The sequence below is a fragment of the Manis javanica genome, chromosome 2 (genome assembly GCF_040802235.1).
Source record: "Manis javanica isolate MJ-LG chromosome 2, MJ_LKY, whole genome shotgun sequence".
Classification (NCBI taxonomy): domain Eukaryota; kingdom Metazoa; phylum Chordata; class Mammalia; order Pholidota; family Manidae; genus Manis; species Manis javanica.
This window is the reverse complement of record NC_133157.1, coordinates 13,477,829-13,493,668: the sequence shown is the minus strand read 5'-3', so window position 1 is coordinate 13,493,668 and position 15,840 is coordinate 13,477,829. Positions and strand designations below refer to the sequence as shown.

General features: G+C 36.5%; 1 protein-coding gene across 1 annotated transcript in view; it reads right to left on the bottom strand.

The window, feature by feature from the left end:
• The window catches only part of LOC108391144 (complement C5-like), an 84,258-nt gene that overhangs the window by 955 nt on the left and 67,463 nt on the right, over positions 1 to 15,840 (bottom strand). Inside the window, exons 32-40 of the mRNA XM_073225454.1 lie at positions 14,834 to 14,915; positions 13,625 to 13,682; positions 9,523 to 9,625; positions 9,116 to 9,190; positions 8,898 to 9,003; positions 7,745 to 7,828; positions 6,760 to 6,849; positions 4,420 to 4,503; positions 157 to 295 (exon numbers count right to left, since the gene is read on the bottom strand). Of these exons, the coding sequence (XP_073081555.1) occupies positions 157 to 295; positions 4,420 to 4,503; positions 6,760 to 6,849; positions 7,745 to 7,828; positions 8,898 to 9,003; positions 9,116 to 9,190; positions 9,523 to 9,625; positions 13,625 to 13,682; positions 14,834 to 14,915 (821 nt within the window). The remainder of the gene's footprint in view (positions 1 to 156; positions 296 to 4,419; positions 4,504 to 6,759; positions 6,850 to 7,744; positions 7,829 to 8,897; positions 9,004 to 9,115; positions 9,191 to 9,522; positions 9,626 to 13,624; positions 13,683 to 14,833; positions 14,916 to 15,840) is intronic.

Here is a 15,840-nt window from a genome sequence, read left to right as displayed (position 1 = left end):
TTGTTTTAAACTCACATTATCTCATTTATACTAACTAGCTAACAACCGTTAGCTAGCTAACAGGGGGACACATAAGAAACATGCAGTATATTTAAGGAGTAAATTACATTCAGTTTTGGAGAGAAGATCGGGGACTCCAAAATACTGGTGACTTACTTGAAACTGAATTTGTATTTTATCTGGAGGGCTTCTTTACCCATAATTAAATACTGTCTTCCTTCTTTCAAGTCAGCATTTGCACAGGTTGTCTTTTTAATGAAGGTTATTTCAGAGTCTTTTTCTGCAGCAGCTTCACCTGAGAGACACACAAGTAAGGTTTATCACATTTACATGACAATGTCATGATTATAACCTCTCTCAAGTGTTCCAGTCCCTCATGGCTATTTATTGACCAGAGTAAATTTATACTGAGAGGCTAATGGCTATTGGAGAGCAGCAATGTCCACATGGTTAAGACTTCACTCAGGAGTCTGGTTATGTGGGTTCTACCCCAGCTTGGCCACTTCCTGCCTGTGTGGTCCTGGACAAATGACTCATGCTCTCCACGTAAAGGCTCAGACCCTTTATCTGAAACATGGGTGGGATGATAAAACCTACCCTGTAGAACAGTTGTGAATTAATATATGAAAGAGCTTAGAATCCAGTAAGCATATATAAATACATGTTATTCTTATAGAACCAGAAATTGAAAGAACTTCTCTATGCTGAAAAAATACTAATCTCATGTGCTACATGGCAAAATAAAAAAGCATTTGGTAGCTGGCAATGGGCAACTTTGTAGAAAAGCACAAGACACGTGAAAGACGTGGCAAATTTTATGGAGGAGAACTTTGAGATTCCCAAGGAACTCAGAAGCAGCTAAGAAGCTGGCTTCCCTGCCTGGAATGTGTTCCTCCCTCCCCATGTTGGCATGTTGAATTTCTACCCGTCTTTAAAGACATCTTCAATTCTCAGAGTATCCAGTTAGCACTACTTGATGCTCTTTATCCTAAAAATCTCTCTCCCCTTACTAGCACAGTATAGTGAATTTCTATTATACTGTGCTAGGCTGGAAACTTACTCAGGCAGAGACTGGTCTGATTGCTATATATTCATGAATGGTATCTGGCTATTAAACTCTGGCAGAGTCATCCTAATTATTAAATCCTGAAAAATTTCAGAACCTGTTAGTAAATGGTATATAATAGTAACTGTGTAAATGGTAAAACTGAATTAGTAATATAAATTCTAGTGTACACACATTAGTTTAAGCTAATTTAACTGGGCTTTCCCCACAACCAGTAGACATGACTTCCTGTTGTAGAACTACCTAAAACTGTTTCCAGCGCCATTTGCCAGTTCAGCCCTTGTCATGGTCAGCAGTGTGGCTGTGAGGCACATTCATCATTATATTTAAAACTTCTTGTTATGAAACACTTCAAGTATATTGAGAAGAGAGAACAGTTAATTAACCTCAGCTTCAACAATCACTAATCATATTTTTCATTCATATCCTCACCTGATCTAAGTACCCTGTGGTTTATGAAAATATCAATTTAGCATTATCCTTGAACTACATAGCTGCCCTTGATTCTAAATAGTTTAATTTTTACTCTGGTTTACTGTTAATATACAGCAATTGTTGTGTAAGTGGCTTTTTGATACTTATAAAAAGTCAACTTCTGTATACATTAAAAATGAACACCCACAATGTAGAGATAACAAAGAACACAAAAGTTTCTCAACATTTCCTTTTAAATATCATAAATATTAATCTTCTGACCCAATAGGAGAACAAAGAAGAAATTATATTTATTAAGAACTGCAGCTTGGGGATATTCTGATTCAGCAGAGTCTGGAACGTCTTTTGATACTAGGCAAGAATTGGTACAAAATAGAACAGTCTGTATTTCAGGAATGAAAAACACTTGATTATTTCAGTAAAAATAGGAAAGGCTTATTATTGCTTATGATATGAATGCTAGATGAAAATGGTGCTCCAAAGTTGGGTTGTGGAAAGACCAACCTATTTTGTCAGAATGACAATCATGGTTAAAATTAAGAAAATTTGTAATCAGCAATGATAAAAAATAAAATAACATCACAAATGAATTTCAGACAGCAAAACATCTGGCATAATACAAACCAGACACATTTTTATCAGAATATTGATCAAGCAAATAAAAATTTGGAAAGTATTAATTAGAATTTTTAACTCTATAGTGTATTGTTAGAACTAATCAAGCATTCAGACTTGAAACTTGATAGAATTTCAAAAGACAAAAAAATCAATATAAACATATTGTTGCAATTTAGGTTTTTGGTCCTACTTATTGAAAAATTTACAGCTACTGAAATGAGAACACAGCTTTTTGGGAAATATAATTAAGGTAATAAAATTTCAATCATTGCAGAGAAAATCAACTACTTAATATAAAAAGTGTTTTAAATAGCTTAAAATGAAAAATTGGAGACTTTGAAGATGAAAAAATGTATTTTGTTGATCTCAAGGTACTGGAAGGAACAACTGAACAGCACAGCAAACTGTGAGAAAAAAAGGTATCAATGAGAAATACTTATATGAATGCCTTATTAGTGTAAATGTCATGTCAGGGACAGTCTGGGGCTTCAGCAAAAATTCTGTAATTTCCAGCTGTTTCAATTAGGTACTGACTGAATACCTATCAAATGTTTCTGGATAATACAATCAAAGATTCAAGCCAAGCAAAAGTTACTTTAAATATTGCCTTCATTAATCTGGTATTTACTACTACATATCTAATATGCACTGGACAGAATTAAATAATATAAATAGCTTTAAAAATTGCAATAATGATAATTGGAAAACGATTGGTATTTTAACAAGCAGCTGGTTGTCCTAAAAGAGAAAAAGCAGTTGGGAAATCAAATCAAGCCTGATAGAGTCCCTGATAGGAGTATACATTTAGAAATGTATATAATACAGGAGTAAACATTTAGAAAGTGAGCATATATACTTTTTAGTGATTTGTCTATAATATTTTAGGAATTATGTCAATACTACCTTTAGGTGTTTAGGAAAAATGCTTCAGCTTTAATAAACTGCCAGATTAATAAATGAATGACAAAACTGTATAGAAATAACTAAAGGAAACTATGAAAGTAAAGTAAGAGCTGTTACAAAATAAAGAATGATATGCCATTTGATACAGAACAAAATATCAATTTAAGAGAAAAGCTAATTATGTGAAAATGTTTTTGTTTTAAGTGACAAAAGTGAAAAAATACAATGAGTGTTTAAACTCTTAAAAATTTGTGTATCTGGAAACTTTGTCACAGATACTTGTGAAGCTCTAAGGGCTGAAGGCAAATAAAAATTAAGAAAATCAGGAAACTAAATATTACATTTCAATAATTTTTTTATGATTTAGCTGGTAATAGAGACATACTGAATACATAAAAATGTCACACAGTGTCATAAAGACTAGAGGCGTTTTGACTGTAATTACTGCTAGGTTGGCAGAAACTGAGAGAGTTCAATACCATGAACAATAGTGTTGCTATTAGGAGAAACTACTTATTGAGATTATAGATCATGTAATGATTATCAATCCAACAGAGATATAATTGGGAGAGTTTGATGTGGTTCCTTGCTGTCAAATTGAAGCTCCAACAGGGTTTGATGTGGTTCCTTGTTACCAAACTAAGCTCAAACAGGGGAGTCATGCAAAATAACACTGACAATTCCTAAAAATAAAAAACTTCTTTGTAATTACTAGTATGATTTAATGAATCATTTGTGTTATAACCTGTATCATTTGAAAAGCCATTTTATAATATTTGTAGCATAGCTTACTTAGAGAATAAAAGAGAACATTTTAAACTGCTGTTTTATATGTTATTTTACATACAAATCCATTTTATTGCATTGGCTATCAAAACTCTCATTTATCCTCACATGGCATCTAACCCAAGGCTTTGCACTTCATAGATGCTCTTAACTGGTATCCCTGTTTCTACTCTTGCTTCATCACACACTGGCTCTCCCTCCTCCCTAGAGTCCAGTCACCCACTGGTGTTCTTCCAGTTCCTTGATTGAGAGGTTCTTGGCTATCTCAGGGCCTTTGCACACTTGGTTCCCTCCACCTCTACACCACCCTTTAAGAACGGCTAACTCCTAACACCACCTCCTAAAATACACCATCTGTTATCACACTGAAGGAGTTTCCACATTAACTCCATGTCTGTTTCAAATATAATACTTGTTATGGTTATAATTGATTTATCTGTCCATTTCCTTTTTATTTTTAAACGTGTCTCCTCAAATAGAATATAAACTTTATGAAGGCAGGAACTGTGCCTATCTTATTCAAGTTGTATCCTCTGTGTCTAATATAATGCCTGGCACATAATAAGTACTAACTAGTTGTTGAATGAAAGAATTAATTAATGAATTCTCACCAGCTTTGTAGATATCCAGGAGAGTTGCAGTGTATTTAACAAAAACATTTTCTTCAGCAATGGATTTGATATTAACTTTATAAGCTGTTAAAAAAACACATACACAACAATTCATGCTTAATATCACTATTGCCATATCTAGTAAAAGTTTGTCAAACAAATGAAAAACAAAGCATGGCAAGCTCTTATGGGCATCCTGAGGTAAATCTCATTTCTTCCAAGAAGTCTTCCCAAGTACTGTCAGTCCAGTTATAGAGATCATGACTCTAACAATTCATTCTACTTAGAATCATTAGCCATGGGCACTGTTATAGAACAGTCTGATATGGATAAGAGCAATATTAAACTGAAAGACAAGCACAGAAAACAAACATACTAAGCCTTTGTTAGATGCAAAGTTCAGATTCTGATGCTTAAGATCGGTGGAGTCATGGCCCTGGAGCACTCTGAGTAGCCCCTTCCTTCTCTGCACGCTCACAGAGGGCCCTGATCTATCACTCAGGCCCACCTACGAGCCTCCTTGTTCCCTTGACTCCACTCGAGTACCTCCATTGGATTCGATCTTTGTTTTTTGATAGGATTCTGTTTTCTGACTAAGCTTTGCTGGGATTGGCAGTGTCTGACATGAGATGTTCTCAGTCCTGTTTTCTTTTTAATCAGGCAGCGATGCTTACCCATCCCTTCTTTATGACTGAGAAGAGATCCTTTCATTTTTGCTTTTGATGGGGTTGAAGTGAATGAGCCAAAATGTCTGTCTACTTTTGAGATCCTAGCCAGCTAGATATATAGATGAATGAATGAACTCATTGTGGCAGAAGCAAACGTTGTGTAAATTACTGGCTTAACATAGATTTTAGAAAGCCCTAAAATTCAGATTCATAAGTTCATATGGTGAATATGAACCATATACCTACTGTATAAGGCACAGGTAGAGAGAGGGAACTATTTTATTTCATTTCTATTCTGTTATTCCAGGATCACCCCGTGGTCTCCAAAAAAGCCAACTAAGTTTTCTCTTGAATGTAAATAAACTATTCTCTGTGTTAAACTATTCTTTTAATATTTAAGAGTGAAGTAATTATAAAATGGAGGGAAGAAATAATTTAGTGAAATTTTTGTTTGTTAAAACAATATAGTATTATCTTCAGGTCTCAATATATTTTAAAAACCACAGTGGGTCTTGGCTGAGGAAGGCAGCTTTCTAGCTTTAAAAAAAAAAATCAAGATGAATTTTAAGGAAGGATAAACTAATAAACCATACAAAATTTGTTCTGATGGCTGTATCTCCATTAAGAGAATTCAGCAAAATATAATGGAAATAATATTGGAGACCAGGATGCATCCCAGTTTTACTGTTTAAGTCCGGCATGACTTTGAGCAAATTATTTAATCTCCCTGAGGCTCAGTTTTTTCACTGGTAAAATAGCGATAAGACTCTTAAAGGAGTTTTATGGTCCTCAGTGAAAAACCATGTATGGAAGCAGTTGGTAAGCAGAAAGTGCTAAATCACTGTATTTATTTTTTATTTATAAATAATACTCTACCAATTTGCAAGTAAACATTTAAGATATGGTACAATATGTTCTTTATCTCTTAAAAAAAAAGCCAGAAATAAGAATTAGAAGCTATGGATAGAAAATTAAGGAGCTAATTCTATGAGGACCTTGAGACAAGACTACAACTGTACTTAGGCCTTTGATTTAGCTCTGGGCTCTGGACAGCTAGCAGGAGATGCTCCTTTTGAAATGCAGAGTCTCAAACATAGATTGCAGTTATGCATATATTAAAAATTATTTAGTATTAATATTTTTACCTTGTCTTTGAAGGCTTTAAAAAAAACCCCAAACTCCAAAACCACCGTTTTCCTTATATACATTTAGAAATGTATATTATATAGGAGTAAACATTTAGAAAGTGAGCATATATACTTTTTAGTGATTTGTCTATGATGTTTTAGCTATTATGTCAATACTACCTTCAGGTGTTTAATGTATTCAAAACTAGAAGAATCCAGAAGTGAAATCTTATACCTTTGTGGCTTCTCAAAAGTTCCTTTTGAATACATTTTAGCACCTTTAATTCAGTGGGATCTATTAGAGTAAAGGGTCTTGGCTGGGTGTGCACCTTACTCCTATCATTTTTAATGAAAATCATAGTTCCTTGCTGAAGGATAAATAACATTGCATGTTAATGCTGAAAATTGATGGCATTTCCTTCAAGGGAACACACGGGATGTTATATCCATATAATCACGATGTAAAGTTGTTAAGCATTCTAACTGATCAAATATTCATAATATTTCTTGTTTAATGGAACTATCTATTGAATTTTGGAACTTACCATATGCAATCTCTGGTTTACATGCTGTTTCTTTTCTAGTATCTGCAGAGATTGTCAGATCCAGTTCTGTCTGCATTTGTCCACAGTCAGCTGGATTTTTCAAAAATTGTAAAAATTAGGTTAATATAAGGCAACATTCACTCTCTTTGGGAGTAAACACATTTTCATGAACCCTGAGACAATCCAATATAATCCTACAAATACCAGATTCCTAAAACCTTTCTATTTTCTCCTCTTCCATAAAGTAAGAGATTGTATAAAACAAAAACAAGACAAAACAGACAAAAATAAAGTCTTGAACAAGAGACCTATTCTAAGAATGGATAATCATTCCATATTTAGCTCTTTAGAAATGTATATGCTTCCATTGAAGAAAGGAAGAAAATTCCCCATTTTGAGTATAATCAAAAGTCCTTTGAGGGAACTAAAATGATAACTTGACTGATTTACAGCTGTAAGATGCTACAATAAGTATCTAAGAAATGTGTAGATATTAAGAATTTTGAAAAGCAACCCAAACCAGCCTAAAGCCTTATGGAGTCAGTTGTTGATTATTGGTAAGTTCTGAGTTCTTTTCTTGGCGAAGAAGGCTGCCTTGGATTTACAAAAGACTGAATGAAACTGGGCAATAAACAGAGAATGTCACTAACTGGGAAGCAGGCGCAAGGGAAAGGAAGAGGAGCTGGTGGCTCTGTTCTGAGCCTGCATTCTCCTAGGCTGTACTCCTATGACATTAAAAAGACCAAGTGAAAAGTAAGAATTTGGTATCATGTTATCCCTCTGATAATCAACAACTCTCTGTAGGGTGTTTCTCCACCTGTGTACAGTAGAAACTATCAGGTTGTTCAGGAGTTGTCAAGAAGTAGCTGTACATTTGTACTTTTCAGAAATGGCAGTTTATTGAACAGTCTCCCCCAGATTAGCCCCGGATTATGAGTGGCTGCTTTAAACAAGCAGGCAGCTAAACATGTTAAATGAAGTTTACCTTCTACACATTTGCATGTTGTTCCTTCACAGACTTGCTGAAGTTTGGTATGGGATGGACTATAAAATATGGTGCACTGTTTATCTGTGGCAATGAAAGCATAGTTAGGAAAGGTGATGTAATTAATGCACAACATATTTACTGATGGGTGAATCTGTCCTATGGGGCCTTGGAGGTCACCTATTGCAAGCCCTTCTTTTTGTAGCTAAGGTCCAGGGAGGTTAAATTATTACTTGCCTGTCCTGGCTGCTCTACCCTCAAAATGATCTCCCCTTCTGTGCTTGGAATTTTACTATTCAATATTCATTTCTTAGGATGAAAATATTTGATGCTTCCATGAATAAGAGGAAATAAATTATGTTAGACAAGAGTCTATTGAAAGAATTGTAACTTTTGGAAAAGAAACTAATAAAATATATATATCTCAAGGGAGGAGAGAGCTAAGTATGTTCTAGGTGGTTTCAGAAGATAGAATGGATGAGTGTCAGAGTTTGACTCACTTTAAGATATTTTTTAAACAAGTAGAACTGTCCAAAGTGGAGTCATCTGTCTTGTGAATCAAAGAGCTCTCCAACCACTTAATATTCTCAGAAGAGACTAAGTGATCAAATGTGGAGTCTTTCATTCAACATTTATCACTTCACATTATGTACCCAACACTGTTAGATAGATACTACGGGTACAAGGATGAAAACATTCTGTTTGGGGTTGGTGAGAAAGGCATGCAAATGAATAATGACAATGTGATGTGAACTATAACAGAATTTCTCTGCAAAATGTGAAGAGGATATGGATGGCGTATAAGTTGATTCTGTAAAGATTAAAGTAATAGTAAGGTGTGGGCTTCTCTAAAAAGGGAAGATGAAATGAATACTGAAAGCATACACCAAAGATAAATTAGAGGCAAATAATTTAAAACTTGGGAGCAATCTAATCCAGTATTTTGAAAATGAAGAAACTGAGGGTCAGAGAGGGGAAATGATTTGCCTGATGTCATGAAGTAGTTTGTATGTCCAAGTTAGGACTTCTGTGAAGTGAGTCCTAGGAGAGGCAATATAGAAAATTTACAGGTCTCTAGAGGATTTCTAAAGGTTCTTCAATGAATACACAGTAGTTCTCTGGAGAAATTTTTGGGTAGAGTAGAGTTGATTACCTGGTCTGTGGTATTCATACACTGTGAAAGTAGCAGGACTCATAAATCCAACTTGAAAGAGCTCAAATATCCGGAATCGAACACACACAAACTCATTGGAAGGAATCTGTTTGACAAATTTAAGGTTTAAGGAAATTATGGAAGACAAAACTCATAATACTTTAGCTCTAAATTTTGAATAATAATTGAAATGAGCAATGGTGGGAGGTGGAACTTACTGAATCCAACTGCAGAATAACATGCCCATCTTTGATCTGGTAATCAGTTAATAGTTGATCCACCCCCTCCACAAGCTCAGGGAAGAAAAAGAAAAGCTTGAATTTAGTTTCATGATCTTTTTGTTTAAATGCATTCACCAGTGATGGGATGTCAAATCACGGGGATGTAATCTACTTTTCAAAGAAGATGAAGAGCAGCTACTCCTCTTGAAATAGTGGACATGGCATCATTTTTCATACCATGCAGGTATATGCCCCCACTTCACTTAAAAAAAATCAAAAATTAGGTAGACGGTTTGGAAAGAATATTCTTGGAGATTCTATGAAAGTGACATACAGGAATGAAAGGATATACCCTTGTCTGTAAAATAATCCATCCATAACAATATTTAAAAGATAATATTTACAACTCTTAAGTCCTCTGAGTTTGCATTGATTCCAGTAGGCAAAGAGATATCCATCACTGCGTGGGAGGACCCAGATGACGATTCTTCTCTGCTGGGCTTGTAGCTAAAATAAATTAGAGATTAGGAAATGGAATAAATAAATGGATGATATTCTTAAGAAAAGACCCTATTCCTTAATAGGCTTTAATTTTGGAATTTGGATCTCTACTTATTTTTCTCTCTACAATATATTGCAATGCAATCTGTGAATTTTAGAGTTACAAGAGACCTTTGAGTCTTCTATTCTAAATCTTGACTCACTTGACCAATAATCTTAATGGACCACCATTCTGGAGCTGGAAAAGATCATCGAAGTCATTCAGTCCAAACTCTTAATTAACTAGTTGAGGAAACTGAGGATGAGAGTAAGCACTTGCTCAGGGTCACATGACTAGTTCACTCCAGCTCTTCATAGATCTCTTGCTTGTCATTCTAGTTTCTTTTTCTAATGGAGCATATTCAAAGAAGAAAATAAGCTACATATTGGAAAGAGACTCAATAAGCATGTTTAAGAAAAGACTGGAAGGAAATGCACTAAAATGTCAACAGCTACTTTCTCTAGATGGTGAGATTATAAGTGATTATCTCTTTTCCATGCTTTTCTCTATTTTCTAAAATTTCCACAATAAACACTTCATGCTTAAAAAATGTTTCAAAGACTATCCTTTGTCTAGGAACTGTGCACGTGGGCAAGCTAAGGAGAAAGGCAAAAGAGGTAACATGGGAGATTTGGAGCATTTTTTGGTTTGGGGGGGTCTTTTCTGGTAAGAGAGAAAAGGACATTGAAAGGGGGAAATCAGGAAACTTGGGTTTTTTTATCCAAGGTGCTGAGAGATTCCACAAATCATTCTCTCTGGAGCTCATTTTCATATTTGTAAGAACTGTGAAGAGATATAAACTTGTATTTTAAATGTATCTTTATAATTCTAAGGCTTCATTTTGAGTGGCAGAGCCTTGGTGCTCCCATTATGCAGAGTTGGAAGATTTAAAAGAGGGGCAAGTTGGTGGGTCAGGAATTGGGGACCAGGGCAGGGTGAGTGTGGTTCTGCAAAGGTTGAGTTGCAGGTTTCAGTTTTACCTCAAGCTATCTGGGAGGCAGCTGGACATTTGAGAGCAGAGCTTGGGAGAAGAGGATTAAAGGAAGAGACTGGAGAGACAGCTTCATAAGAGGGAAAGTGAATTGAGTATTAGTGAAATGGGTGGTATTATGTGAGGTGACAAGGGATCTCTTTTCTATAATAACACCTTATAGAGCACATATAAAGCAGACCCTATTAGAAGGTTTGTATGCAATGTTTACCATAATAATTTAAATATTATAAAATCTCTAGCTTATAAAAATTTACTCCATTCTTCACCAAATTAACAACAGAATATAAGACAACATGGAACTGTAATATGACCTGGGGACATCTCCCTAATTGGATGGGTATCACAGAAGCAAATACTCTGCTCACAGATGCAAATGCTCTGTCAACAGGATGGAAAAGGGCCTCCTGAGTGGACAGTGTCTGTGAAAAGTTGCTGGAGTCTTGATGACTGGTTGCCATGGTGACTGTTTCAGCCATGGAACAGAAACCTCCCTTTCAAGAAGCTTTTTGCCTGCTGCCAAAGACAGCAATCTTCCCCAAAGGCATTTTGTTCCAAAAGAGGGAGAGAAATGAAATCCTTTTTTCTTTTCTTATGAATACAACAGAGATGTTGTAAAAAGCTAAATACATGAGAGACCTACTGAATACAGAAACTGTAGGCTGGCATTTTTTTTAATCAGGAGAGAGAATATTTGAAGGCAAAGAATTTACATGAATAAGCACTGCATAGTTACTTTTGGAATTTTTCCAACTTAACTTCAGCATCACAGAGCAAAAGCATAGTCCACCTGGCTTTTTTGAACATTCTGTCCCTGATTTATAAAAGCCAAAGGATACCCTATTTCACATCTCTATTTGCTTTCTTTTGTATATGAACAATCTGGAATTAGGTCTCCTGTCAATGACTTCAAATCAATGAGTTTTTATGTATAGTAGAGTTGTGGAACATTAGAACTGGAAGACATTTGAGATCAGATCTTCCAATATCCTTGCTTTACAGGAGAGGTCCAGAGAAGTAAGTTGGTTTGCCAACGGTCACTTAAAACATTTTATGGCAGTGGCCACCCACAGGTGTCCCACTCTAGGTATCCCCATGCAGGGTCCCAGGCATTGATTCTGGCTCTGCCCAGAACAAGTTTGCTCACACCTTCTTGTGACAAGTGTTATGGATTTAAAAGCAACTGTGATCACACCCCTCCCCTAGAGAAAAGGTTCACAGGAGTGCAACTGGCAGTTAGGAGGAAGGAAGCTGCCTGGGAAAGGGTGACCTTAGTGGAAAGAAGTTAGGGAAGGAGGAAGGGTATTTGAGGAGGAACAGAGGGCAGGGACTGGCCAAAGAAGGAAGGAGTTATCCAGAGTGGGCTGGCTGGTGAAGGAATCCAGCAAAGAGAGTGACTGGGCTGGGGTCCTTGAGCAAGGATGGGATGGCTGAGAGGGAGGTGGTGAGACACAGTGTGCTGTTCCTCAAGGTCAGTTGTCTCAGACTGTACCCACTGAAAGAGGTGGTTTGCATATTGGACTAGGTGTCAGGATCTGGAATTGAGGCTCTGCTTCTAACTCTGTGAGAACTTGGCAGCTTACTTCATCTCTTTGTGCCTGAATTTCTTCATTTCTAAAATGAGGGTATTGCTTTATCATCCCTAAAGTCCCTTCGGCTCTAATTTAATACATAACTCTTTAGAATTTCTAAGTTATCTATACTGAGTGCTGTGATATCATGTGTGATCATAAGTAAAACCAGCAAAATACCAACCATAGGAACCTGTGTTACTGAGAAAATGAAGAGTTAAGGAAACAGAGCACAAAGGGAGGTACTGAGGGGTGATGGAGAGAAGGAAGAAGCCTGTGTTCTAGTTATGGCTCTGCACTAGCTGCTTCCCTTGGTGTCATTGCTAGGGTATATACACATACTTTCAAAAACATTTTAGCGGGGTGGCTGTGGTAACCAGAATAATGCCCCTGAAGGTGTCCATGTCCTAATCCCCTGAACCTGTGAATATGTTACTTCACGTGACAGAAAGGACTCACAGATGTGATTAAATTAAGGATCTTGCCATAGGGAGGTCATCCTGGGTTATCCGGGCAGGCCCAGTCTAACCATAGAGGTCTTTATAAGGCAAAGAAGCAGCAGAGTCAGAGGAGATGTGGGGATGGAAACAGGGGTCAGGGTCAGAGAAGAAAGAGTACAGTTATGCTGCACTGTAGCTTTGAAGATGGAAGCAGAGGCCACAGGCCAAGGAATGCAGGTGGCCTATAGAATCTGGGAAAGGTAAGGAAATGGATACGCTCCAAGAGCCTCAGAGGAAATGCAGAACTGACAACACATCGATTTTAGGACTTCTGACTTCAGGAATTGCAAGAGAATAAATTTTTTTCTTTTAAGGCATTAAGGTTGCACTAAATTGTTACGCAGCAGCAATAGGAAACTATTACAGTGGCCAATTCAGGCCTCTGAGTTAGTCTGCAGATGGCTGGGCATAAGTGGTTCTCAGTCCTGGCTATCATCAGAATGCCAGATGAGGTCGAATTTTTGGAAAGTTTTGAAAGCTATTGAGCTGACTTCAATGTGCAACCTGAATTGAGAACCATTTGCTAGTAATGGCCAGGGATTTTGCTGCGTGAATGTGATTTTTCTAAGTGAGTAGGAGCTGCTTAGGACAGAATCTTTTGTTTTTTCTTTTCCTAATACTTTATCATATCTCTACCTTTCTGAAAGACACAAAAAATTAATATCATAGTGTTTGAATTAGAAGAAGGCCAAAAATGGGAAGGAAAATTATGTATGAGCAAAAGCAAAGTTGTTCTGTATAGTAAGCAGCTATTTAAGAATACCTGTTGTGTTCTGCATTAAAAAAAAATGAACACTTTTACATCTTCTGGCCATCTTAAAATTCACAAAGTTGTAAAGTAATAATGCCAAGGCAAAAGTGAGGCCTTGAAGTCTACACTTCCCTTAGCGGAAACGCGCTCACCTGGCACATGCTACTATGCGCTTGTATTCGGAGTCACTGTAGCCTCTGTAGCTGGGTGCTGGCACACACAACAAAGAAACACACAAACAAATAAAGAAAAATGAGAGTAAATCAGATCACAACAGTGTATTATTATTTTTTTAAATTTTATTTTGGTATCATTAATCTACAATTACATGAAGGACATTATGTTTACTAGGCTCCCCCCTTCACCAAGTCCCCCCCACATCCCCGTTCACAGTCACTGTCCATCAACACACAACAGTGTATTATTGAACAGGCTCTGAACACACTTAGTGATTTGTGATTTGGAAGTTGCAATTTCAGGGTTCTTAATGGAAATTCATGACTACTGACAGTACCAGGAAGTCTTTAAATAATTAGGACAGTTCTCTGCTTTCAAGAACTTTTAATTTAAGGAAGGAGTCATTTAAGGTAAGTATGTATTGGTAATGTGTTTGGAGGAGGTTGCAGAGAGGAAGAACTGATGATGGATTCGCTGGCAGTTGGAACATTCCCTGTAGAAACAGGCTTCTGAGCCATAAATGGAAGCTATCAGGGCCGAGGAGCAGCACACACCCTGCCCCTGAGGCCATGGTTAGAGAAGGACTGGGGTGTGCTAGAGGACTAGCTTTTAGACTGGGGGAGGGGGGTGAGAACAATCCACCAGAAGAGGGTTGTGAAGGATGCAGGTGGAGAAAAAAAAAGGCACCCTGATAAAAAATCATAAGTACTAGAGAGATCAAGTTGAAGATGGAAGCAGAGAAATGTGTATTTGCCTGAATCCTTGGAGTACAGAAAGAGTAAAGGATGGAAATTCAACAGGGTGAGAAGACAAATTCAAGGTGGTAGAATGTCACATTGACATGAAAGTAACAAATTCTGAAATTAGATCTTTCTGTGGCTTTAAAACTAGTTACATTCTTAAAAAGTAATGTAGTTAGTCAAAACAATTTCTTGATCAATAGTACATACATTTAGCTTAGTTACTGTTATTTAACACCAGTTCACTGTTATTGCCCAAGAGTTACCTCTATTATAATAAATGACAGTAATGTTTATTTGGATGTCAATGTGCTAAAGAATTTGATTAAGAAATTTTGTTTTTTGAGCAAGCACATACTTCTTAATTAGGGAGGCTGTCTGATATTCTCTTTGTTTAGCCAACATTACAGGAAGTATAACAATACAGTATAAATTATGCTTTACCTTCAATGTCCTGGCTTTCGATTTTTAAATTAAAGTTGCAAACTTCCTCAGAGGTACTGGTTTTGTGAACTACGGTTGCCACCTACATTGAGACAAGTAAACTTAAGAAGATTCTATCTTAAATGGGAAAGTGGAAAAGGTATTATGGTAATACTGCTGTCATTTATGGAATATTGAAATATCATTTTCACAATCCAGTGCAAATGGTATAAAGACCCATTTTCCCAGAAGCTGGACTTTCATCAAACTCTGTAATTTGAAACATAGCTGAGAAGCTCAAAGTAAGCAAAAATCAACCTCTGGTCAGGCAGAATCTTGGTCTAAATCCCACACAGTCAAATCTGAACACCTCACTCTACAGGAAAGTTCCTGAGACTCTTATCCTTGTGCCTGCACACTCAAATTTTCCATGTAACACTACGAAGCCAAGAACTATGGTTTTCTCTCAGCCCACACACCACGGTAGTGAACAACAAATTACAGGTGTGCGAGGTTGGGCAAGAGTGTTGCCAGAAGTAGGTATATTGAGAGCAACTAGATGTTACAGAAAAGTAGACAATCTATTTCCTTGCTACCATGAAATCTTATAAACAATCTTTGAAGGGGTAAATACACTAAAGGTAAGAATACAATTAAAACCATTAATAGCATATTAATTTATGCTCAGAATACATAGTTTATATTTTTTTTAGATATTTGGCAGTTGTAAGTTATTCTAAGCTGTTTATGTATGTACATGTGGCCTATGACTAAAATAAAAGAAACTTCGGCCCTTACATATATGCATCAATCTGCAATGACACTGGATAAATGCATCGTGACTATGTTACTAACTGCAGAAAAAAAATATATATATATACACACACACACATTCCAAAAATATACAGACTACATGTATACGAGGATTAATGTAACTATTTTTTTTGGTATCATTAATACACAATCACATGAGCAACACTGTAGTTACTAAATTCCCCCGATTATCAAGTCCCCACCACATACCCCAT